Source organism: Oncorhynchus mykiss, chromosome 28 (genome assembly GCF_057628025.1).
Source record: "Oncorhynchus mykiss isolate SJ-2025 chromosome 28, ASM5762802v1, whole genome shotgun sequence".
Classification (NCBI taxonomy): Eukaryota; Metazoa; Chordata; class Actinopteri; order Salmoniformes; family Salmonidae; genus Oncorhynchus; species Oncorhynchus mykiss.
Window position 1 is genome coordinate 1,441,740 of NC_143049.1, and position 24,317 is coordinate 1,466,056.

At 48.2% G+C, this 24,317-nt stretch overlaps 1 protein-coding gene across 5 annotated transcripts in view; it reads right to left on the reverse strand.

The window, feature by feature from the left end:
- The window catches only part of LOC110508306 (uncharacterized), a 101,639-nt gene extending 92,775 nt beyond the window's left edge, over positions 1-8,864 (reverse strand). Inside the window, exons 1-3 of one of the 5 annotated variants that reach the window (XM_021588721.3) lie at positions 6,156-8,860; positions 1,292-2,123; positions 693-1,134 (exon numbers count right to left, since the gene is read on the reverse strand). In XM_021588721.3, the coding sequence (XP_021444396.3) occupies positions 1,386-2,123; positions 6,156-7,925 (2,508 nt within the window). In that variant the 5' untranslated portion in view covers positions 7,926-8,860 and the 3' untranslated portion in view covers positions 693-1,134; positions 1,292-1,385. Of the gene's footprint in view, positions 1-692; positions 1,135-1,291; positions 2,124-6,155 lie in introns of those variants that run through there. The other 4 variants (XM_090225725.1, XM_021588720.3, XM_090225726.1 and 1 more) reach the window with 4 other exon arrangements.
- Between the last annotated feature and the right edge of the window lie 15,453 nt (positions 8,865-24,317).

The window sequence follows — 24,317 nt, forward strand, 5'->3', positions numbered from 1 at the left end:
TCGTTACAAGAAATGATTGAACTCCAGCCTACTCTCCACTTCTCTGAAGTCATGATGACTAAGATATAACGAGAAGTGGGAACTCATGTGACATCAACATTAGCAGACACACAGATACACATACACACACACACATACAAGCAATCATCTTGCATTTTCACAAATATAGCTGCTCAAATATTATTTTGTATAATCAAATTGTTATACCACCATCATGAAGTACATGCATCACGTACATACTGTATATCGGATCGATGAAGGATCTTAATTTGAGCCAGTTATGTGTTGTGGATTATAATACATTTACATATTTGTAGGGGTTGATACATTTTTGGTAAGGGAAAATTAAGTTGGACATTTCCAAGTGGGAATTACAAACTACAGAAGCCTTTTTAGATCTCAACAAAACTACTAGTTTTACATTTCCTGCATTGCAGGAAAGTGATCAAATTAAGATCCTACATCTGTACATCAGCAGCCAGGTTGTGTAAACCACAAGCTGCCTGCTCTCTATTTCTTTGAAGTCATGAGTCAGAACCATTAGGAAGGAACCCATTAAGGCTGGGAATTGCCAGGGATCTCACAAAGAAACCCATTAAGGCTGGAATTGCTAGGGATCTCACGATATGATATTCTCACAATACTTAGGTGCCGATATGATATCTATTGCAATTCTCACGATTCTATATGCATTTCAATTCAATACTGTGATTTTATTGCTCACCTATGTCTTCTGCAGAGGGAGAAGAGAGAGCCATGATAAAACAAGTTTTGATCATTCATGGAAATAAAAAAGTGCTGAAAACGAATTGGCTACTTTATTAAAAAGAAGATGGAGAACAAGCTATGAAGAAAAAATCCTGGAGTTTTAGTGCAGGTACAGCAATCTAAAATTATATTGTGATATAGTCAAAACAATACGATCAATAATCAAAAATAATATCCCAGAGGCCTCCCAAATGGCGCAGAGGTTTAAGGCACTGCATCGCAGTGCTAGCTGTGCTGCTAGCACATTGTCAAGAAGCAGTGTGGCTTCGCTGGATTGTGTTTCGGAGGATGCGCGACTCTCGACCGAGTCCGTACAGGAGCCTCCCGAGTCCGTGCAGGAGTTGCAGCGATGGGACAAGACTGTAACTATTAATTGGATACCATGAAATTGGGGAGAAAAAGGGGTAAAAAAAAATACTAAGAAATAAAAAATAATATCCCAATATATAACTTTATAGAGTTTTTCCCCCATCACCAGCACCCAACTGACAACATAAGCAGACACACACACAAACACACTTACCATGTCCCTGGTCAGTCCCTCTCAGACTACCTCTCAGTGTAGGTCTGTCCTTGTCATATATGTTCCCGGCCCCCACGGAAGTGAGGCTGTCCCCTCACACCATGCTGGAGCTCGGTCTGCTTTTCTCCAGGTATGGGGGTGTCTTCAGGGCACTGGGAGGCAGGGCAGGGTGGTTAGGGTGGGTAGGGTAGGGTGGCTGGGCCAGGTGGGGCAGGACCGGCAGGGCTGACTGGGCCGGGTAGGGTGGTGGAGCCAGACCCTTATTAAGCCTCTCCATTCGTCCGTTGGGGTGGGGGTACAGTGGTGGTTTCTGGCTCCTACGAGATGGGACACTGTATCCAACCATGGCTGTGGGGATAGGGGTGTGGGTCGGTAATAGTAGGGGTAGGGAGGGAATCTGTTCTAGCCCAGGGGTCTGGGTCACATGGTTTATGTCTCTGGAAGGGCCAGGTATAGGAGGGTCTTTGTTGAGCCCGCGTCTTTCCTGTTTGGAGTCTTTGGAAGGGCTCGGGCTCAGGGGGCTCAGGGCTGTGACGCCAACCCGGTTGGTTTTGATGACTGATGCGGTGAGGACATGGGACGGAGTGGTAGTTTGTATGGTGACAGTATGGTCAGGGTCTCTGTACAGTAATCCCTGGTCTCCATTAGTCTTCAGGTCAACAGTCCTGATCTTGTGGGTATACATCTGCTCTCCAGTACTAGTCTTCTGATTATACATCAGGACTCTGCAGTCTCTGGGGTTGGGGATGGCGTCACCACCATGAGGGGAACTGTTACATGATCCCTCTTCCAGGTCAATGTTAGCTGTCAGCAGATCAATCTGTTCAACCACCTAAATGACAATACATAGTCAATATACTACATTACTAAAATACTGTATATTAATACATTATACTACATTAATTAACACTACATTATACTACATTATGATATGACATGTCAGTTGATTGCCGCTTAAGAGCTAAGAGTTATGAGATGTAGATTGTGTTTTACAGCGTACAGTATATTACAGCCCTATTGCACATGGACACCATAAAAGCAAACCATAATTCAGAACCTGTCTCAAGGCAGGCTCTTTAAAGTGTTGCTTGTGTCTCTGCCAATTTCAGCAGCAGGTTTTAGCCAAAAGGTTCATGTAAATAGCTTTAAATCAATGCAACTACAAGAAATGATGTGAAACACAAGCAATGCTATCTTGTTCCATACTTGCCTGCAATGTACTTTTTTCTGCAAAGCTGAATGCAAATGTAATTTAAATGTCATGTACCATTACATAAACAGAAAGAGAGGATATCCATTGATCTGTGTCTGCTTTGTCTCAGATGTCAATGTAAGCATAGACCCTGCTGAAATGTATACATAGACTTAAGGTTACATAGCCTCGTCCTCTGATCTCTGAGTACATTTCAGTCAACTCCTCTCCCTATGTCTATTTTACTCATAACATGAATTTATTACAATTCATAATAAACACATTAATGATAACATATCCATCAAAATGATTGCTGGGTCCTCACTTACAGATGAATCACATGATTTCACATGTGGAATCATGTGAAAATAACATGTTTTTGGAACACTTCACAAGTGATCACATTCATTTCACATACACTGAATATACCAAACATTAGTAACACCTTCCTAATAATGAGTTAATATCCTTTGGGTGGTGGACCATTCTTGATAAACATTGGAAACTATTGAGCATGAAAAACCCAGCAGTATTACAGTTCCTGACACAAACCGGTGCGCCTGACACCTACTACAATTCCAAAGGCACTTAAATCTTTTGTCTTGCCCAATCGCCCTCTGAATGGCAGACACACACAATTCATGTCTCAATTGTCACAAGGCTTAAAAATCCTTCTTTAAGCTGTCTCATCCCATTCATTTACACTAATTTAAGTGGATTTAACAAGTAACATCAATAAGGGATCATAGCTTTCACATGGATTCACCTGGTCAGTTTATGTCATGGAAAGAGCAGTTGTTCTTAATGTATACTCAGTGTGAGATCACATGTGTTTTTGGAACACTTCAAGGGCTTGGTAAGTACAGTCAATGGAAAATGAGATGGACGGAACTCAAAATGATAAGCCTTAATAATTTCAACACGATCCTGAGGATGGCCAGCTGATCAGATAATTATATATTGCAACAAAATAACGAAACAACCTATCAGAGACCTTAAATGATAAAGCAACCATCCAATTTAGCCACCAGAGGCAGATTGTTGATTTAACAATCTGCCCATGTGGCTAACTGCTTGGTTTAATTTGTTACCCATGGTCTAAGTGGAGTGTGACAATATACTTCCTTGACTAGGCTCCTGACATACAAGATTCAAAACGGCTTTTGAATACAGTACTAGTCAAACGTTTGGACACACCTACACATCCAAGGGTTTTTATTTTTACTATTTTCTACATTGTAGAATAAAAGTGAAGACATCAACACTATGAAATAACACATATGGAATCATGTTGTAACCAAAAATGTGTTAACAAATCAAAATATATTTTAGATTCATCAAAGTAGAAACCCTTTGCATTGATGACCACTTTGCACAATTTTGGCATTCTCTCAACCAGCTTCATGAGGAATGCTTTTCCAACAGTCTTGAAGGAGTTCCCACATATGCTGAGCATTTGTTGGCTGCTTTTCCTTCACTCTGCGGTCCAACTCATCCCAAACCATCTCAATTGGGTTGAGGTTGGGTGATTGTGGAGGCAAGGTTATCTGATGCAGCACTCCATCACTCTCCTTCTTGGTTAAATAGCCCTTACACAGCCTGGAGGTGTGTTGGGTCATTGTCCTGTTGAAAAACAAATTATAGTCCCACTAAGTGCAAACCAGATTGGATGGCGTATCACTGCAGAATGCTGTGGTAGCCATGGCAGTTAAGTGGCCTTCAATTCTAAATAATTCACAGACAGCTTCACCAGCAAAACACCCCCACACAAACATCCCTCCTCCCTCCATGCTTCACGGTGGGAACCACACGTGCGGAGATCATCTGTTCACCTACTCTGCGTCTCACAAAGACAGTATTTGGAACCAAAAATCTCAAATTTTAACTCATCATACCAAAGTGCAGATTTCCACCGGTCTAATGTCCATTGCTCAAGTTTCTTGGCCCAAGAAAGTCTCTTCTTCTGATTGGTGTCCTTTAGTAGTGGTTTCTTTGCAGCAATTTGATCGCATGATTCACTAAGTCTCCTCTGAAGAGTTGCTGTTGAGATGTGTCTGTTACTTGAAGTCTGTGAAGCATATATTTGGGCTGCAATTTCTGAGGCTGGTAACGCTAATGAACTTTTCCTCTGCAGCAGAGGTAACTCTGGGTCTTCCTTTCCTGTGGCGGTCCTCATGAGAGCCAGTTTAGTCATAGCACTTGATGGTTTTTGCGACTGCACTTGAAGAAAAGTTAAAAGTTCTTGACATTTTCCATATTGACTGACCTTCATGTCTTAAAGTAATGACGGACTGTTGTTTCTCTTTGCTTATTTGAGCTGTTCTTGCCATAATATGGACTTGATCTTTCCCCAAATAGGGCTATTTTCTGTATACCACCCCTACATTGTCACAATACAACTGATATGCTCAAATGCATTAACAAGGAAAGAAATGACACAAATGAACTTTTAACAAGGCACACCTGTGAATTGAAATGCATTCCAGGTGAGTACCTCATGAAGCTGGTTAGGAGAATGCCAAGAGTGTGCAAAGCTGTCATCTAGCCAAAGGGTGGGTACTTTGAAGAATCTAACATATAAAATACATTTAGATTTTCTTAACACTTTAGTGTTTATTACGTGATTCCATATGTGTTATTTCATAGTTGTGATATCTTCACTATTATTCTACAATGTGGAAAATAGTAAAAATAAAGAAAACCCCTCCAAACTTTTGACTGATACGGTATATGACCAAAGTTTTTGCTCATCCATTTAACAAACATCCATGTACTTTGACTGAAAAAAAGTAGGAGGATTTTATAACATGTAAGTTTATATTCAGACATTGTAAAAGTCTTGTGGTGTGGTCAAATAGCAGTCATTTACCCAATAGTAATTTACCATGTGTACTCAAGTAAAAATAGTGCAAATGTGACGAAGTAACCGATTATCAAAATGCATGTAAATCCTTGTACAATTAAGTGTATACGTTTATGTATCTTCACCTATATTCATTGTAGTGATTCATATTTCTATATTAGGCCTATACTATAGCCTGTATTTTGGTCTGAGTGACTCCAAGAAGCTCAATTCATATTATTAATTTACTACGTGTTTGCCTATAGTGGGCTAGGCTTGCCTATATCAACATTGAAGAAAAATGGTGCTGATATATGCTAACCCAGCTAATAACACATCCATGACAATGATGATAGCTCTATTGTTGATCTGAATGTCTATAAAGGCTAGGCCAGTCAATCAATAGCATGTGTAACAGAATTGACAGGAAAGCACAATCAGATTTTGTGTCTTTTACTGCATCAGTTTCATAAGTAGTGAAGCCAGGAGGATGCTAGACTTCACCTAGTGGATTACTGGAGTCGTTTTAATTGGCTGAGATGGAATTTGTTAACGGATATAATTATCTAATCAGCTGGCCGCCCTTAGCATCGGATGAGAAAAGCTAGCAGCAAGCCATTTCTCACCAATGGTTTAAACCATGGTCTAAGCAAAAGTTCCCATGTTTGGCCCCACACAGATCTGGGACCAGACTAACTGCTAGGTTAAACATACAGTATTGACAAAAGCTCAATGGACAAGCTAAGGTATGAAAAATTAGACAACACTGGGATGCTTTCAATTTCATTTTTTCTGGATTAACCAGGCTGTCTACAGCAAAGGGTTCTTACCTCCTTCATCTCCACGTGGACCTGTTTGAGACCTCCCAGGACCCCCTCCAGGTCTGACACCACCTGTCTGATCTGCTCCCGAACCAAGCCCTCCTTCTGCCGGACAGAACCCTTGTTTTCCCGGACATGACACTGGTTCTCCCAGACCGAACACTGGCTTTTCCGGACTGAACCCTGACCATCCTTATGCTTCACCCTCTGTCTCTGGGGGTCTACGTCTGGGTCTCCTCCCTGGTTCTGGTTGACTCCCTGGCTTGCTGGCTGTTTGGCCCTTTGGTTGAATCTCTCTTCCCTGCCTATAGTGGCTCCATGCACTGGTCCAGTAGCTCCATGACTTGGGGTTCTATGGCCAAGGCCAGGCCCACAATGACTCCTCTGCCTGGGCTGGCTGACCAACTGTTTCTGGGGGACTTCAGTGGAAAAGAAAGTCTTCTGAACAGAGCCCGAGCCAGCAGGGACATGTTGTCCATTACAGCTGTCCACTCCTGCCCCACCTACAGCTCCCCCAGCCATTAATCTAGTAGTCCTCTCCTGGTAGTTAGTTCTATCTCCCACGCCCTGAGAGTACACATGCCTGGGGCTGGGACCACCACCACCACTATGTCCATTTGGCATGTGAGGGTGTAATTCTCTTTGTTCAAGCGGTACACACCTGTCCAAATGATCATGTTCATCTCCAGCATATCCCCAGACCTGTTCCTCTGGACTGTAGCTGTAGCTAGTCTGTCTGTGTTTCAACTGACCCCAGACCTTTTGTTCTGGACCGTAGCTGACTAGCTGTCGTTGTGTCAGCTTGTCTTCTGGACTGTAGCTGTAGCTAGTCTGCCTGTGTTTCAACTGACCCCAGACCTTTTGTTCTGGACTGTAGCTGACTAGCTGTCGTTGTGTCAGCTTGTCTTCTGGACTGTAAATGTAGCTAACCTGGCTGTATATTTCTTGTGGACTGAAGTTATTCTGTCTTTCTAGCCTGTGGTTCGACTGACCCCAGACCTGCTTTTCTAAACCGAGACTAGCCTGTCTGTGTTGCTCCTGTGGACTATAGCTAGCCTGTCTTTCTAGTCTGTATTTTGACTGATCCCAGATCGGTTTCTCAGGACCGTAGCTGTAGCTAGCCTGTCTGTGTTTGGTCCGCTGACCCCTGAACTGTGTGTTTGCCGGGTCCAGGGGGAGTGATGAGGCTGACGCGTTTCTATTGCTGTTGAATGGGTCTGTCCCGATCCCTGTCCCAGCAGTGCCACCTCCACCCTGTCCCACATAGCCACACTGTTCTTTCATAGGGGAGTAGAACAGACCCAGGCCAGACTCCACTGGGCAGGTCCACTGGGCAGGGTTGTAGTTCCAGGGGTGGCTGGGGCTAAACTGGCCTGGCTGAGGTTGACCATGCTGACCCGGCCCGGTGAACACTGGCCTCCTCTGTGGGGCACAGTGACCACTTACACCCCATCCAGCTCCAGCTTCAGCACCACTTCCTTCACCTTCTCCTTCTCCACCTTCTCCCCCTCCACCATCTCCTCTTCCTTCACCTCCTCTCTCACACTTCTCTAGTCCAGGTTCTATATCCTCTGGCTCCACAGGGAAAGGAGGAAGGCTGATGTCTCCTCTGAGGTCCAACTCTGGGTGGTCTGGGTGTGTGGGTGGTGGTCTGTACCCCCCTGGTCCTCCCTGGTACAGCGTGGGTCCGTATTGGACACAGTGAAGGCAGTAGCAGTAGTCGTCTGTGTTTTGATGAATGAATCTATAGTGTCCCATCCGTGTGCTGTCTGAGTACATGTCAGAATGAAAACAGTCCGTCTAGAGTAGAGGCTGCTGTGGAAAACGCCTTAAACAACAACTGGTTTCCTTCTCCTCCCCTCCTCCTCCCCTCCTCCTCCACGCTGCTCTCCAACTCCAAACTAGCCATTCACTCAAGCTGTTTTCCTCATCTATGACTGACTCCACCGCAAAACAAAACTTTTTTTCAGCTCTGCTCTTTTTTTCTTACCTAAGACTTCCCTCCCCCTTTCTTCCTGCCTCTTGTTTCCCCTTCTCTTCTATACTTGTTTTTCTCCATGCTCTTTTCTTTCTTTCCCCTGACCCCCTCTCTCACTTTTCTAACTTTTCTCTCACTCCTTCACCCTGCAGCCCTCTCTCCTGCTCGTGGCCCCTCTTTTCCACCTCCCTCCCTCCCCCTATCCCTTCTCTCTCTCCTTCTCTCTCTTTACCTCTCCTGTTTCGTTCCTCAGTCTTATTTGTTGCTGCAGGCTTCCCGTCGCTCTCCCTCACTTGGCTTTGCATTTCCCGTTTCCTCCCTTCCCCTCCCCTCCTCCTATTGCTCCACCTCTCACACTCTGAGTCTTGCTGCTGTTTCTAACTCTCTCTCTTCTCTCTCATTCTCTCACACAGTCCCCTGTAAATGTCTCCTCTCCCTCTCTCACCCTCTCTCTTTCCTCCACCGGAGATCTAGTTCTGTGTGTTTCTATCGTCCAGTCAGTCCGTTAGACAGCGGTGTAGCTGTGTGAGTCTCCTGCTCCAGTACAGCTTTCTGAGCTAATTAGCCCTGCTTGCTAGGTGGTTACAACCTGGCACCCTTCAATTAAATGCAGCTTGGATAAAGCCAGTATCCTCAGCCAGTGAGAGAGGAGTAAGAGAAGAGGGGTTTCAGCAGCCACAGACTGCATGGCTGAACAGACCCGACGGACGCCTCTGACTAGAGAGACTGAAGCACTGCCCTGTAGAGGGAGGGTTTCAACTCTCAGACTCTACCTCTCGCTCCCTTTTCTTCTTCTCTCTCTCTCTCTCTCCAATTATTTATTTCTCTCTCTTTCTCTCTTGCTCTCTCTGGTCTGAGTTTACAATAAAGCAATAAGGTTGCACATCTTCACAGTTAAACTAAATGAAACTCTTTTTGAAACATATGGTGTTGACTTAGGGCTGTTACGGTGACCATATTACCGCCATAACGGCGTTGACGAGTCATGACCGCAGTCACATTCCATGTGACCGTTAAGTCATGGTAACTAGGCTTTTCCAAGCTCTGATGCTGTTGATGGTTATTAGTAGCCCACCAAACTTGCTAACAGCCTGGTACTTAGCACTCAATTGTCCCTCGAATCACTCTGATATCAATGCAAATGTTTTCAAAAATCAAATCAAACACTTCATGAGAGCCCATGTTGCGTAACAATTGCATGAGAAAACAGATTTTTGATGGTCTCTATTAAAAAGAGGAGGATCTCATCAGTTTTCTATAGCATTGCTTTGCTTTACAACAGGAGTATAGCCTACCTGGCTGGCTTTAAAAATTAACCACTGAAAAACTGTCCTCCATTCGCTATTTAAGTGCATAGAATACATATCTTTTTTATGCCCTTGTTCTGAGACAGGTGACTGATAATGGTCCATTCATTTTAGAATATGTAAAGACAACATTAAATTAAGAATATTCTGATGGGTGACCATATTAGCCTATCACTTGCCCAGAGTGTGCAGTCAGGCAAGAAACAGCACATGCCTTTTTTGTTTTGACTTTTTCAAATCATAGTCACACGTCTCATGTAGCCTAGCCCATAGGCCTATATGTTTTGATAAGGTTTGTATCACAAAAAAAGTGGCCAAATAACTTCTTAAAATGAAGCGCATTAATCCGCTTTACAACGGGTGTAGAGCCTAACTGGCATACATAGGCGGTGCGTGAGTTTCAAGTATGGGGAATATACATTTCACCATAAAAATGCACCTTTATAATAAAGCATGACAACAATAATCGCATTTGCGGTCACTTTTGAGAACAGTACATTCACGCTTATAGCCTATAGCCGTGTGCGCATTGCTGCGCTTATAATGTGGAGAAATTGCCTAATAGTTGAACATTTGAAGCCAAGTGAGGGAGAGAGACAGGAAGCCTGCATTCCAATAGAATAGGTAAACTTTTATACTATGGGGAATAGTAGATTGATGTAGTCTAGTGCTTTTGCTGTTCGTTAGGCCTACTCATCTTGTTGGCTGACAAAGTAGGCTAAATATGGACAGTTCCTCTAACATCTTCAATATGTGCCTCAAATTTTGATAAAAGGGACATGCGCAGTTGCATCCCCATTGTGTCTGTCTTCACTTAGTCTACTTCCTTGCTGAGATGCCTGTGAGAAGGAATTGATCACGTGACGGCATTGGCTAATAAGAATTGAGATACATGAGAGAACCATGTGAGTGAGAGATGCTTTGTAGCACGGCAGCCGGGAGAAGGGAATTATAATTATAATTAAAAGTCACTTTGGCCGCAAAAGGCATGGATTTTTTAGGGGGCGTAACGGCCACACAAGGGGATGCCGCAAGGAAATTTGAGGCCTGAGAGAATATTATCAAGTGCTATTCAATTTGTGACTGAGGGACTGATGAAGTGTGTGCAGCCTGCACAAGAAACAAAACAGAGCTCATTTCTTTCATGCAAATTATCATAAGAGTCGCATCCTGCAGCCTTAGAATGTATTGCAAATCAAAACATATAGCCCAACATTTGTATCACAACTAATGTTGCATAAATAACTCTTAAGCATATAGGAGGACATGTTTCTTTGTTGACCACTCAACACAAACTAGCTGCATGTGCGCACTTTCCAGTAAATCGCTTAGAGAAAATATCCTTTCTATTTTATTCAGCTATGTTCAATTGTATTCTTCATACTATAAAATAATGAAAAATTATGCAAATATTGTCTGCTAAATTAACTAGTGTAGCCCACAGCCATATCAGGGCCTAACATAAGGACAACTCAGAGCATGCTATTCTGTTCTTCTGAAATAGACTACATTTTTTCATATCATGTTTCTTTAGACCTGTCTAAAATAAATAATGGATATATTTTGATGGTGTCGGCAATACTAAATTGATTTATTAGACTTTTTAAAATGAAGATGATCCAAAGGTCTGAATCAGTGGCTTGTAGGCTATGCGTGGAGATGCTAAACGTGTTTATGCTAATTAATGAGCAATTACCATAAGACCGGCAGTTATTTGCTTGACATTCACCGGCTGACAAAATGTTATGACCGCCTCAGCCCTACCTTGACTTCACTTACATACCATAGGCCTTACATCTATTGCCAACATCTATGGTCAACTGCAGTCTGTGGGGCTGAGCTAAACCCCAATTGCTTTCAGCTACAGTATGCACACAATTCTCTCAACAATAACTTTTCTCTCTCTCTGTGTGAGTTGTACGAAACTGGAAAAAGACAACATTGCAACAGACATTATTATTTGAAAGCTGAGTAAGTATAGATATGCAAATTTTGTGACTGACAAAAAGCCTCCTTCAAAAACATCTCCAGTTTGTATATTGTTAGCCCCGTGCCGCTAGCTGCCTGAAGCCACGCACTGGACTTGTATGATCACCCGGCTACGCATGCCTTTCCCTAACGTCACCATGCCGTGTAGATTGCTGTTCTGGTTTGTAACTATTGTTTTATTTCACTGTAGAGCCTCTAGCACTGCTCAACACGCCTCGGCAAACAATTTAGTTCCACACCCCACAAACGCAGTGACATCACCTGGTTTAAATGCTATTTCTAGAGACAATATCTCTTTCATTATCACTATATGCACAGGTTTACCCCCACTGTATTCACATCATACTAAACCTTTGTCTGTACATTATGCCTTAAATATATTCTACCGTGCCCAGAAATCTGCTCCTTTTACTCTCTGTTCTGAATGAACTAGGCGTCCAGTTCTGTTAGCCTTTAGCCGTACCCTTATCCTACTCCTCCTCTGTTCCTCTGGTGATGTAGAGGTTAATCCAGGCCCTGCAGTGTCTACCTCCACTTTCATCCCCCAGGCTCTCTCATTTGTTGACTTCTGCAACCGTAAAAGCCTTGGTTTCATGCTTGTTAACATTAGAAACCTCCTCCCTAAATTTGTTTTATTCACTGCCCTAGCACACTCCACCAATCTGGATGTCCTAGCCGTGTCTGAATCCTGGCTTAGGAAGACAACCAAAAACCTTGAAATTTCCATTCCTAACTATAACATTTTCCGACAAGGTAGAACTGCCAAAGGGGGCGGTGTTGCAATTTACTACAAAGATAACCTGCAGAGTTCTGTCTTACTATTCAGGTCTGTACCCAAACAATTTGAGCTTCTTCTTCTAAAAATTTCAGAAACAAGTCTCTCACCGTTGCCGCTTGCTATAGACAACCCTCTGCCCCCTGCTGTGCCCTGGACTCCATATGTGATTTGATTGCCCCTCATCTATCTTCTGAGCTCGTGCTGCTAGGTGACCTAAACTGGGACATGCTTAACACCCCGGCCATCCTACAATCTAAGCTTGATGCCCTCAATCTCACACAATTTATCAATAAGCCTACCAGATATAACCCCAAATCCGTAAACACGGGCACCCTCATAGATATCATTCGAACTAACTCACCCTCCAAATACACCTCTGCTGTTTTCAACCAAGATCTCAGCGATCACTGCCTCATTGCCTGCATCCGTAATGTGTCTGCGAGCAAACGACCACCCCTCATCACTGTCAAACACTCCCTAAAACACTTCTACGAGCAGGCCTTTCTAATCGACCTGGCCGGGGTATCCTGGAACGACATTGACCCCCTAGAAGATGCCTGGTTATTCTTTAAAAGTGCCTTCCTCATCATCTTAAATAGGCATGCCCCATTCAAAAAATGTAGAACCAGGAATAGATATAGCCCTTGGTTCACTCCAGACCTGTCTGCCCTTGACCAGCACAAAAACATCCTGTAGCGTACTGCATTAGCATCGAATAGCCCCCGTGATATGCAACTTTTCAGGGAAGTTAAGAACCAATATACACAGGCAGTTAGGAAAGCTAAGGCTAGCGTTTTCAAAAAGAAATTTGCATCCTGCAGTACAAACTCAAAAAAGTTCTGGGACACTGTAAAGTCCATGGAGAATAAGAGCAACTCATCCCAGCTACCCACTGCTCTGAGGCTAGGAAACACTGTTACAACCGACAAATCCACTATAATTGAGAATTTCAATAAGCATTTCTCTACGGCTGGCCATGCTTTCCACCTGGCTACCCCTACCCCGGTCAACTGCCCGGCACCCTCCACAGCAACCAGCCCAAGCCCGCACCATTTCTCCTTCACCCATATCCAGATATCTGATGTTCTGAAAGAGCTGCAAAATCTTGACCCCTACAAATCAGCCGAGCTAGACAATCTGGACCCTCTCTTTCTTAAATTATCTGCCGAAATTGTTGCAACCCCTATTACTAGCCTGTTCAACCTCTCTTTCGTATCGTCTGAGATTCCCAAAGATTGGAAAGCTGCCGCGGTCATCCCCCTCTTCAAAGGGGGAGACACTCTAGACCCAAACTGCTACAGCCCTATATCTATCCTACCCTGCCTTTCTAAGGTCTTCGAAAGCCAAGTTAACAAACAGATTACTGACCATTTTGAATCACATCGTACCTTCTCCACTATGCAATCTGGTTTCCGAGCTGGTCATGGGTGCACCTCAGCCACGCTCAAGGTCCTAAACGATATCATAACCGCCATCGATAAGAGACATTACTGTGCAGATGTATTTATCGACCTGGCCAAGGCTTTCGACTCTGTCAATCACCACATTCTTATTGGCAGACTCAACAGCCTTGGTTTCTCAAATGATGGCTCACCTGGTTCACCAACTAATTCTCTGATAGAGCTCAGTGTGTCAAATCGGAGGGCCTGTTGTCCGGACCTCTGGCAGTCTCCTTGGGGGTGCCACAGGGTTCAATTCTCGGGCCGACTCTCTTCTCTGTATACATCAATGATGTCACTCTTGCTGCTGGTGATTCTCTGATCCACCTCTACCCAGACGACAGTATTCTGTATGCTTCTGGCTCTTCTTTGGACACTGTGTTAACTAACCTCGAGACGAGCTTCTATGCCATACAACTCTCCTTCCGTGGCCTCCAACTGCTCTTAAATGCAAATAAAACTAAATGCATGCTATTCAACCGATCATTGCCCGCACCTGCCCGCCCATGCAGCATCACTACTCTGGACGGCTCTGACTTAGAATACGTGGATAACTACAAATACCTAGGTGCCAAACCCACTGGCTACAGGTTATCTACAAGTCTCTGCTAGGTAAAGCCCCGCCCTATCTCAGCTCGCTGGTCACCATAGCAGCACCCACTCGTAGCACACGCTCCAGCAGGTATATCTCACTGGTCACCCCCAAAGCCAATTCCTCCTTTGGTCGCCTTTCCTTCCAGTTCTCTGCTGCCACTGACTGGAACGAATTGCAAAAATCACTGAAGCTGGAGATTCCCATCTCCCTCACTAGCTTTAAGAACCAGCTGTCAGAGCAGCTCACAGATCACTGCACCTGTTCATAGCCCATCTGTGTACAGCCCGTCTATCTACCTCATTCCCATACTGTATTTATTTATTTTGCTCCTTTTGCACCACAGTATCTCCACTTGCACATCCATCTTTTGTAAATCTACCATTCCAGTGTTTAACTGCCATATTGTAATTACTTCGCCACCATGGCCTATTTATTGCCTTAACTCCCTTATTTGACCTTATTTGCACTCACTGTATATAGGCTTTGTTTTCTTTTTTTCTACTGTATTATTGACTGTATGTTTTGTTCATTCCATGTGTAACTCTGTGTTGTTGTATGTGTCGAACTGATATACTTTATCTTGGCCAGGTCGCAGTTGCAAATGAGAACTTGTTCTCAACTAGCTTACCTGGTTAAATAAAGGTGAAAAAAATGCATATTTAACCATTTACAAAAAAATTGAGGCTGAAATTAGGATTTTATTTTAGGAATAAGGCCTGCTTTTCCTTTGAAGCCAGAAGGAGGCTAGTATAAGCTACATTTATGCCTTTACTAGACTATGGGGATATTTTATATATGAATGCTTCCGCTCAGTGTTTGAGATCAATTGACACCCTTTACCATGGCACTTTGAGATTGATTTTAAACTGCAAAACCCTTACGCACCACCTCACTTTGTATACCAGGGTTGGCTGGCCTTCTCTAGTCACTCGTAGGCTCAGGCACTGGTATACCTTTATTTACAAAGCCATTTTGGGTTTACAAACTTTTTATTTGGCCATTTTTATTGTTCAGAAATGTGGTGAGTACTCTCTTCGTTCGCTGGACTTAATCCTGCTGACTATTCCAAATGTCCGATCTGAATTTGGTAAAAGGGCTTTTATGTACTCTGCACCATCGTGCCAAAGCTTAGCTTCTCGTCTTGTCCTTTCGGCCCCAATATCCCCACAGAATGAAGACAAACCTCTCCGCCCGCTTCGCACGGAATGCCTTGAAACACTCGTCAAAACCTTCCTCATCTTTGACCTCGTTCCAGGTCAGCCAAACGACACTGAGACGTTCCTAGCAGACATAGAGGACGCACAGGATGGCTACAGAAACAATACGTGTTCTGACAGGCTTTACCTGTTGAAGCATACATCGAATAGACACGTGACAAGTTCCATTCGTCTATAACAGCAACACATGCAAAACTACTACGCTAAACTTGCCACAGCTTTGAAATTAGAATTCAATGGTTTTGCGACTCACAAACACGACAGCTCACTGGCTAACACTGTCAAACAATCTCCGAATGAACACCCACAAGCTTACTATCATAGTCTTCGTTCAGCTTACTATATGAAACAGGAATTGAAGAGCTGTTACCATTCAAACAAATGTTTCTGTCATACAGTGCCTTGCGAAAGTATTCGGCCCCCTTGAACTTTGCGACCCTTTGCCACATTTCAGGCTTCAAACATAAAGATATAAAATGGTATTTATTTGTGAAGAATCAACAACAAGTGGGACACAATCATGAAGTGGAACGACATTTATTGGATATTTCAAACTTTTTTAACAAATCAAAAACTGAAAAATTGGGCGTGCAAAATTATTCAGCCCCCTTAAGTTAATACTTTTGTGATAACATGCGTCTTGGTGAGAGGTGTAGGAGTCAGGCGCAGGAGAGCAGGGATGTCTGAGGAGCGTGTTTAATAATAGTCCAGCAATGCAAATGGCACAGAACAAAAATCCCAAAACTACGCTCTCGAATAATCGTGCAAACCCACGGAGGAACTAACACAGTTCCGACACTTTACATACACGTGCGTAAATGCGAAAAAAACAACAAACATCAAATACCATCGAACGCAATACACACAAGTCTAATCCTGCACGAATTACGGCAGGTAACAGCTGCCCTATATACCCACAGAAATCAAAGCAATTGAAAACCAGGTGTGAAAAGGAACACAGACAAAACAACCAGAAAAAGAAAAAGGGATCGGTAGTGGCTAGTAGACCGGCGACGCCGAGCGCCGAGCGCCGCCCGAACAGGGAGAGAAGTCACCCTCGGTAGAAGTCGTGACAGTACCCCCCCCCTGACGCGCGGCTCACGCAGCGCGACGACGCCGGCCTCGAGGACGACCCGGAGGACGAGGCGCAGGGCGATCCGGATGGAGGCGGTGAAACTCCCTTAGCATAGGAGGATCCAGTACGTCCTCCACCGGCACCCAGCATCTCTCCTCCGGACCGTACCCCTCCCAGTCCACGAGGTACTGAAGACCCCCCACCCGACGCCTCGAGTCCAGTATGGACCGAACTGCATACGCCGGCGCCCCCCCGATGTCCAGCGGGGGCGGAGGGACCTCCCGCACCTCATCTTCTTGAAGCGGACCAGCCACCACCGGCCTGAGGAGAGACACATGAAACGAGGGGTTAATACGGTAATACGGGGGGAGCTGTAACCTATAACACACCTCGTTTATTCTCCTCAGGACTTTGAATGGCCCCACAAACCGCGGACCCAGCTTCCGGCAGGGCAGGTGGAGGGGCAGGTTTCGGGTCGAGAGCCAGACCCGGTCCCCCGGTGTGTACACCGGGGCCTCGCTGCGATGGCGGTCGGCACTGGCCTTCTGCCGTGCTTCGGCCCGTTTAAGGTACCCATGGGCGGCCTCCCAGGTTTCCCTTGAGCGTTTCACCCAATCGTCCACCGCAGGAGCCTCGGTCTGGCTCTGATGCCATGGTACCAGGACCGGCTGATAGCCCAACACACATTGGAAGGGCGACAGGTTCGTAGAGGAGTGGGGGAGTGAGTTCTGGGCCATCTCCGCCCAGGGGATGTACTTCGCCCACTCCCCTGGCCGGTCCTGGCAATACGACCGCAGAAACCTACCCACATCCTGGTTCACTCTTTCCACCTGCCCATTACTCTCGGGGTGAAACCCAGAGGTCAGGCTGACCGAGACCCCCAAACGTTCCATGAATGCCTTCCACACCCTGGACGTGAACTGGGGACCCCGATCAGAAACAATATCCTCAGGCACCCCGTAGTGCCGGAAGACGTGAGTAAACAGGGCCTCCGCCGTCTGTAGGGCCGTAGGGAGACCGGGCAAAGGGAGGAGACGACAGGACTTAGAAAACCGATCCACAACGACCAGGATTGTGGTGTTGCCCTGTGACGGTGGCAGATCGGTCAAGAAGTCAACCGACAGGTGTGACCAAGGCCGCTGTGGAACGGGAAGGGGTTGTAACTTCCCTCTGGGCAGGTGCCTAGGAGCCTTGCACTGAGCGCACACTGAGCAGGAGGACACATAAACCCTCACGTCCTTGGCTAAAGTGGTCCACCAGTACTTCCCACTAAGACATCGCACCGTCCTCCCAATCCCCGGATGACCAGAGGAGGGGGATGTGTGAGCCCACCAAATTAACCTGTCTCTAACCTCCAGCGGAACATACACCCGTCCCGCTGGACATTGTGGTGGAGTGGGCTCAACACGCGATGCTCGCTCAATGTCTGCGTCCACCTCCCACCTTACAGGTGCCACTAGACAAGAAGCCGGGAGGATGGGCGCAGGATCAATGGCCCGCTCCTCCGTATCATATAGTCGGGACAGTGCGTCTGCCTTAGTGTTCTGGGAGCCTGGTCTATAGGAGATGGTAAACCTAAATCGGGTGAAAAACATGGCCCACCTTGCCTGACGAGGGTTCAGTCTCCTCGCTGCCCGAATGTACTCTAGATTACGGTGGTCAGTCCAGATGAGGAAAGGGTGCTGGGCCCCCTCAAGCCAATGTCTCCACACCTTCAGGGCTCTGACAACAGCTAGCAGCTCCCGATCCCCCACGTCATAGTTTCGCTCCGCCGGGCTGAGCTTCTGAGAAAAGAAAGCACAGGGGCGGAGCTTCGGTGGCGCACCCGAGCGCTGGGAGAGCACGGCTCCAACCCCAGCCTCGGATGCGTCCACCTCCACTATAAATGCCAAAGAGGGGTCCGGATGCGCCAGCACGGGAGCCGAGGTAAAAAGAGCCTTCAGGCGACCAAAAGCCCTGTCCGCCTCAGCCGACCACCCCAGACGCGTCGGCCCCCCCTTCAGCAGTGACGTAATGGGCGCAGCCACCTGCCCAAAACCCCGGATAAACCTCCGGTAGTAGTTGGCAAACCCTAAGAACCGCTGCACCTCCTTTACCGTGGTTGGAGTCGGCCAATTACTCACGGCTGCAATGCGGTCATCCTCCATCACCAACCCCGATGTGGAAATGCTATATCCAAGGAAGGAGACGGCCTGTTGGAAGAACGAGCATTTCTCAGCCTTGACGTACAGGTCATGCTCCAACAGTCTCCCAAGTACCCTGCGCACCAGAGACACATGCGCGGCCCGTGTAGCGGAATAGACCAGAATATCATCGATGTAAACCACCACACCCTGACCGTGCAGATCCCTGAGAATCTCATCCACAAAAGATTGGAAGACTGCTGGAGCATTCTTCAAACCGTACGGCATGACGAGGTACTCATAATGGCCGGATGTGGTACTAAACGCCGTCTTCCACTCATCTCCCTTCCGGATACGCACCAAGTTATATGCACTCCTGAGATCCAGTTTTGTGAAAAACCGTGCTCCGTGAAATGACTCAATCGCCGTGGCAATGAGAGGTAGCGGGTAACTATACCCCACCGTGATGGAATTTAGACCTCTATAGTCAATGCACGGACGCAGACCACCCTCCTTCTTCTTCACAAAAAAGAAACTCGAGGAGGCAGGTGAGATGGAGGGCTGAATGAACCCCTGCCCCAGAGATTCCGATATGTATGTCTCCATAGCCACCGTCTCCTCCTGTGACAGGGGATACACGTGACTCCTGGGAAGTGCAGCGCCTACCAGGAGATTTATCGCACAATCCCCTCGTCGATGAGGTGGTAATTGGGTCGCCTTCTTTTTACAGAAGGCGATAGCCAAATCGGCATATTCTGAGGGAATGTGCACGGTGGAGACTTGGTCTGGACTCTCCACCGTTGTAGCACCGATGGAAACTCCTACACACCTGCCTGAGCACTCCTCCGACCACCCCTGTAGAGCCCTCTGTTGCCACGAAATCCTGGGGTTGTGACGGGCCAACCAGGGGATCCCCAACACCACCGGAAACGCAGGAGAATCAATGAGGAAGAGACTAATTCTCTCCTCATGACCCTCCTGCGTAACCATATCCAGTGGAGCCGTGGCCTCCCTGACTAGCCCTGACCCTAATGGTCGGCTATCTAAGGCGTGCACTGGGAAGGGTTTATCCAGCTGAACAAGGGGAATCCCTAACCTGTTCGCTAAACCGCGGTCAATAAAATTCCCCGCCGCGCCTGAATCTACTAGCGCCTTATGCCGGGAAAGAGGGGAAAATTTAGGAAAAACAATCCATACATACACGTGACCAACAGGGGGCTCTGGGTGAGCCTGGTGCCGACTCACCTGAGGTGTCCGGGCAGTGCTCGGCCTGGCGTCTCGACTCCCGGGGGGACCCCCCCAGCACCGGTCAGCAGTGTGCCCTCTGCGACCACAGCTGGCACAGGAAAGGCCCCCTCCTCCGGTCGCCCTCGCTGAAGCACCTCCTAGCTCCATGGGTGTTGGAGTGGTGGAGCTGGGAGATGGAACTGACAGAGCCCGATCTGGACGTCCGCGGGTCGCCAGCAAGTTGTCCAACCGAATGGACATGTCGATCAATTGGTCCAAGGACAGGGTGGTGTCTCTACAGGCCAGCTCCCTACGGACGTCCTCACGCAAACTACACCTATAGTGATCGATCAAGGCCCTGTCGTTCCATTCCGCGCCAGCGGCCAAGGTCCGGAACTCTAGAGCAAAGTCCTGAGCACTCCTCCTCTCCTGCCTCAGATGGAACAGCCGTTCACCCGCCGCTCGACCCTCAGGTGGGTGATCAAACACGGCCCGAAAGCGGCGGGTGAACTCTGGGTAGTGGTCCCTCGCCGAGTCAGGATCGTTCCACACCGCGTTGGCCCACTCCAGGGCTTTACCTGCGAGGCAGGAGACGAGGGCGTTCACGCTCTCACCCCCCGAAGGAGCCGGACGAACGGTCGCCAGGTATAGGTCCATCTGGAGTAAGAAGCCCTGGCACCCGGCCGCCGTCCCATCATACTCCCTCGGGAGGGCGAGTCGAATTCCACTGTGCTCAGGCAATGAAGGAGAGGGTAGTGGTACTGGTTGGGGTGTAGCTGATAACGGTGTGGGAAGGCCACCTCTCTCCCATCTCTCCATCGTCACCATCACCTGATCCATGGCGGTCCCCAGTCGGTGTAACACTGCCGTGTGGTGTTGAACTCGCTCCTCCACGGACCCTGGAAGTGCGTCCGCTCCTGCTGACTCCATAATTATATTGGTTGCAGGATTCTGTGATAACATGCGTCTTGGTGAGAGGTGTAGGAGTCAGGCGCAGGAGAGCAGGGATGTCTGAGGAGCGTGTTTAATAATAGTCCAGCAATGCAAATGGCACAGAACAAAAATCCCAAAACTACGCTCTCGAATAATCGTGCAAACCCACGGAGGAACTAACACAGTTCCGACACTTTACATACACGTGCGTAAATGCGAAAAAAACAACAAACATCAAATACCATCGAACGCAATACACACAAGTCTAATCCTGCACGAATTACGGCAGGTAACAGCTGCCCTATATACCCACAGAAATCAAAGCAATTGAAAACCAGGTGTGAAAAGGAACACAGACAAAACAACCAGAAAAAGAAAAAGGGATCGGTAGTGGCTAGTAGACCGGCGACGCCGAGCGCCGAGCGCCGCCCGAACAGGGAGAGAAGTCACCCTCGGTAGAAGTCGTGACAGTACCCCCCCCCTGACGCGCGGCTCACGCAGCGCGACGACGCCGGCCTCGAGGACGACCCGGAGGACGAGGCGCAGGGCGATCCGGATGGAGGCGGTGAAACTCCCTTAGCATAGGAGGATCCAGTACGTCCTCCACCGGCACCCAGCATCTCTCCTCCGGACCGTACCCCTCCCAGTCCACGAGGTACTGAAGACCCCCCACCCGACGCCTCGAGTCCAGTATGGACCGAACTGCATACGCCGGCGCCCCCCCGATGTCCAGCGGGGGCGGAGGGACCTCCCGCACCTCATCTTCTTGAAGCGGACCAGCCACCACCGGCCTGAGGAGAGACACATGAAACGAGGGGTTAATACGGTAATACGGGGGGAGCTGTAACCTATAACACACCTCGTTTATTCTCCTCAGGACTTTGAATGGCCCCACAAACCGCGGACCCAGCTTCCGGCAGGGCAGGTGGAGGGGCAGGTTTCGGGTCGAGAGCCAGACCCGGTCCCCCGGTGTGTACACCGGGGCCTCGCTGCGATGGCGGTCGGCACTGGCCTTCTGCCGTGCTTCGGCCCGTTTAAGGTACCCATGGGCGGCCTCCCAGGTTTCCCTTGAGCGTTTCACCCAATCGTCCACCGCAGGAGCCTCGGTCTGGCTCTGATGCCATGGTACCAGGACCGGCTGATAGCCCAACACACATTGGAAGGGCGACAGGTTCGTAGAGGAGTGGGGGAGTGAGTTCTGGGCCATCTCCGCCCAGGGGATGTACTTCGCCCACTCCCCTGGCCGGTCCTGGCAATACGACCGCAGAAACCTACCCACATCCTGGTTCACTCTTTCCACCTGCCCATTACTCTCGGGGTGAAACCCAGAGGTCAGGCTGACCGAGACCCCCAAACGTTCCATGAATGCCTTCCACACCCTGGACGTGAACTGGGGACCCCGATCAGAAACAATATCCTCAGGCACCCCGTAGTGCCGGAAGACGTGAGTAAACAGGGCCTCCGCCGTCTGTAGGGCCGTAGGGAGACCGGGCAAAGGGAGGAGACGACAGGACTTAGAAAACCGATCCACAACGACCAGGATTGTGGTGTTGCCCTGTGACGGTGGCAGATCGGTCAAGAAGTCAACCGACAGGTGTGACCAAGGCCGCTGTGGAACGGGAAGGGGTTGTAACTTCCCTCTGGGCAGGTGCCTAGGAGCCTTGCACTGAGCGCACACTGAGCAGGAGGACACATAAACCCTCACGTCCTTGGCTAAAGTGGTCCACCAGTACTTCCCACTAAGACATCGCACCGTCCTCCCAATCCCCGGATGACCAGAGGAGGGGGATGTGTGAGCCCACCAAATTAACCTGTCTCTAACCTCCAGCGGAACATACACCCGTCCCGCTGGACATTGTGGTGGAGTGGGCTCAACACGCGATGCTCGCTCAATGTCTGCGTCCACCTCCCACCTTACAGGTGCCACTAGACAAGAAGCCGGGAGGATGGGCGCAGGATCAATGGCCCGCTCCTCCGTATCATATAGTCGGGACAGTGCGTCTGCCTTAGTGTTCTGGGAGCCTGGTCTATAGGAGATGGTAAACCTAAATCGGGTGAAAAACATGGCCCACCTTGCCTGACGAGGGTTCAGTCTCCTCGCTGCCCGAATGTACTCTAGATTACGGTGGTCAGTCCAGATGAGGAAAGGGTGCTGGGCCCCCTCAAGCCAATGTCTCCACACCTTCAGGGCTCTGACAACAGCTAGCAGCTCCCGATCCCCCACGTCATAGTTTCGCTCCGCCGGGCTGAGCTTCTGAGAAAAGAAAGCACAGGGGCGGAGCTTCGGTGGCGCACCCGAGCGCTGGGAGAGCACGGCTCCAACCCCAGCCTCGGATGCGTCCACCTCCACTATAAATGCCAAAGAGGGGTCCGGATGCGCCAGCACGGGAGCCGAGGTAAAAAGAGCCTTCAGGCGACCAAAAGCCCTGTCCGCCTCAGCCGACCACCCCAGACGCGTCGGCCCCCCCTTCAGCAGTGACGTAATGGGCGCAGCCACCTGCCCAAAACCCCGGATAAACCTCCGGTAGTAGTTGGCAAACCCTAAGAACCGCTGCACCTCCTTTACCGTGGTTGGAGTCGGCCAATTACTCACGGCTGCAATGCGGTCATCCTCCATCACCAACCCCGATGTGGAAATGCGATATCCAAGGAAGGAGACGGCCTGTTGGAAGAACGAGCATTTCTCAGCCTTGACGTACAGGTCATGCTCCAACAGTCTCCCAAGTACCCTGCGCACCAGAGACACATGCGCGGCCCGTGTAGCGGAATAGACCAGAATATCATCGATGTAAACCACCACACCCTGACCGTGCAGATCCCTGAGAATCTCATCCACAAAAGATTGGAAGACTGCTGGAGCATTCTTCAAACCGTACGGCATGACGAGGTACTCATAATGGCCGGATGTGGTACTAAACGCCGTCTTCCACTCATCTCCCTTCCGGATACGCACCAAGTTATATGCACTCCTGAGATCCAGTTTTGTGAAAAACCGTGCTCCGTGAAATGACTCAATCGCCGTGGCAATGAGAGGTAGCGGGTAACTATACCCCACCGTGATGGAATTTAGACCTCTATAGTCAATGCACGGACGCAGACCACCCTCCTTCTTCTTCACAAAAAAGAAACTCGAGGAGGCAGGTGAGATGGAGGGCTGAATGAACCCCTGCCCCAGAGATTCCGATATGTATGTCTCCATAGCCACCGTCTCCTCCTGTGACAGGGGATACACGTGACTCCTGGGAAGTGCAGCGCCTACCAGGAGATTTATCGCACAATCCCCTCGTCGATGAGGTGGTAATTGGGTCGCCTTCTTTTTACAGAAGGCGATAGCCAAATCGGCATATTCTGAGGGAATGTGCACGGTGGAGACTTGGTCTGGACTCTCCACCGTTGTAGCACCGATGGAAACTCCTACACACCTGCCTGAGCACTCCTCCGACCACCCCTGTAGAGCCCTCTGTTGCCACGAAATCCTGGGGTTGTGACGGGCCAACCAGGGGATCCCCA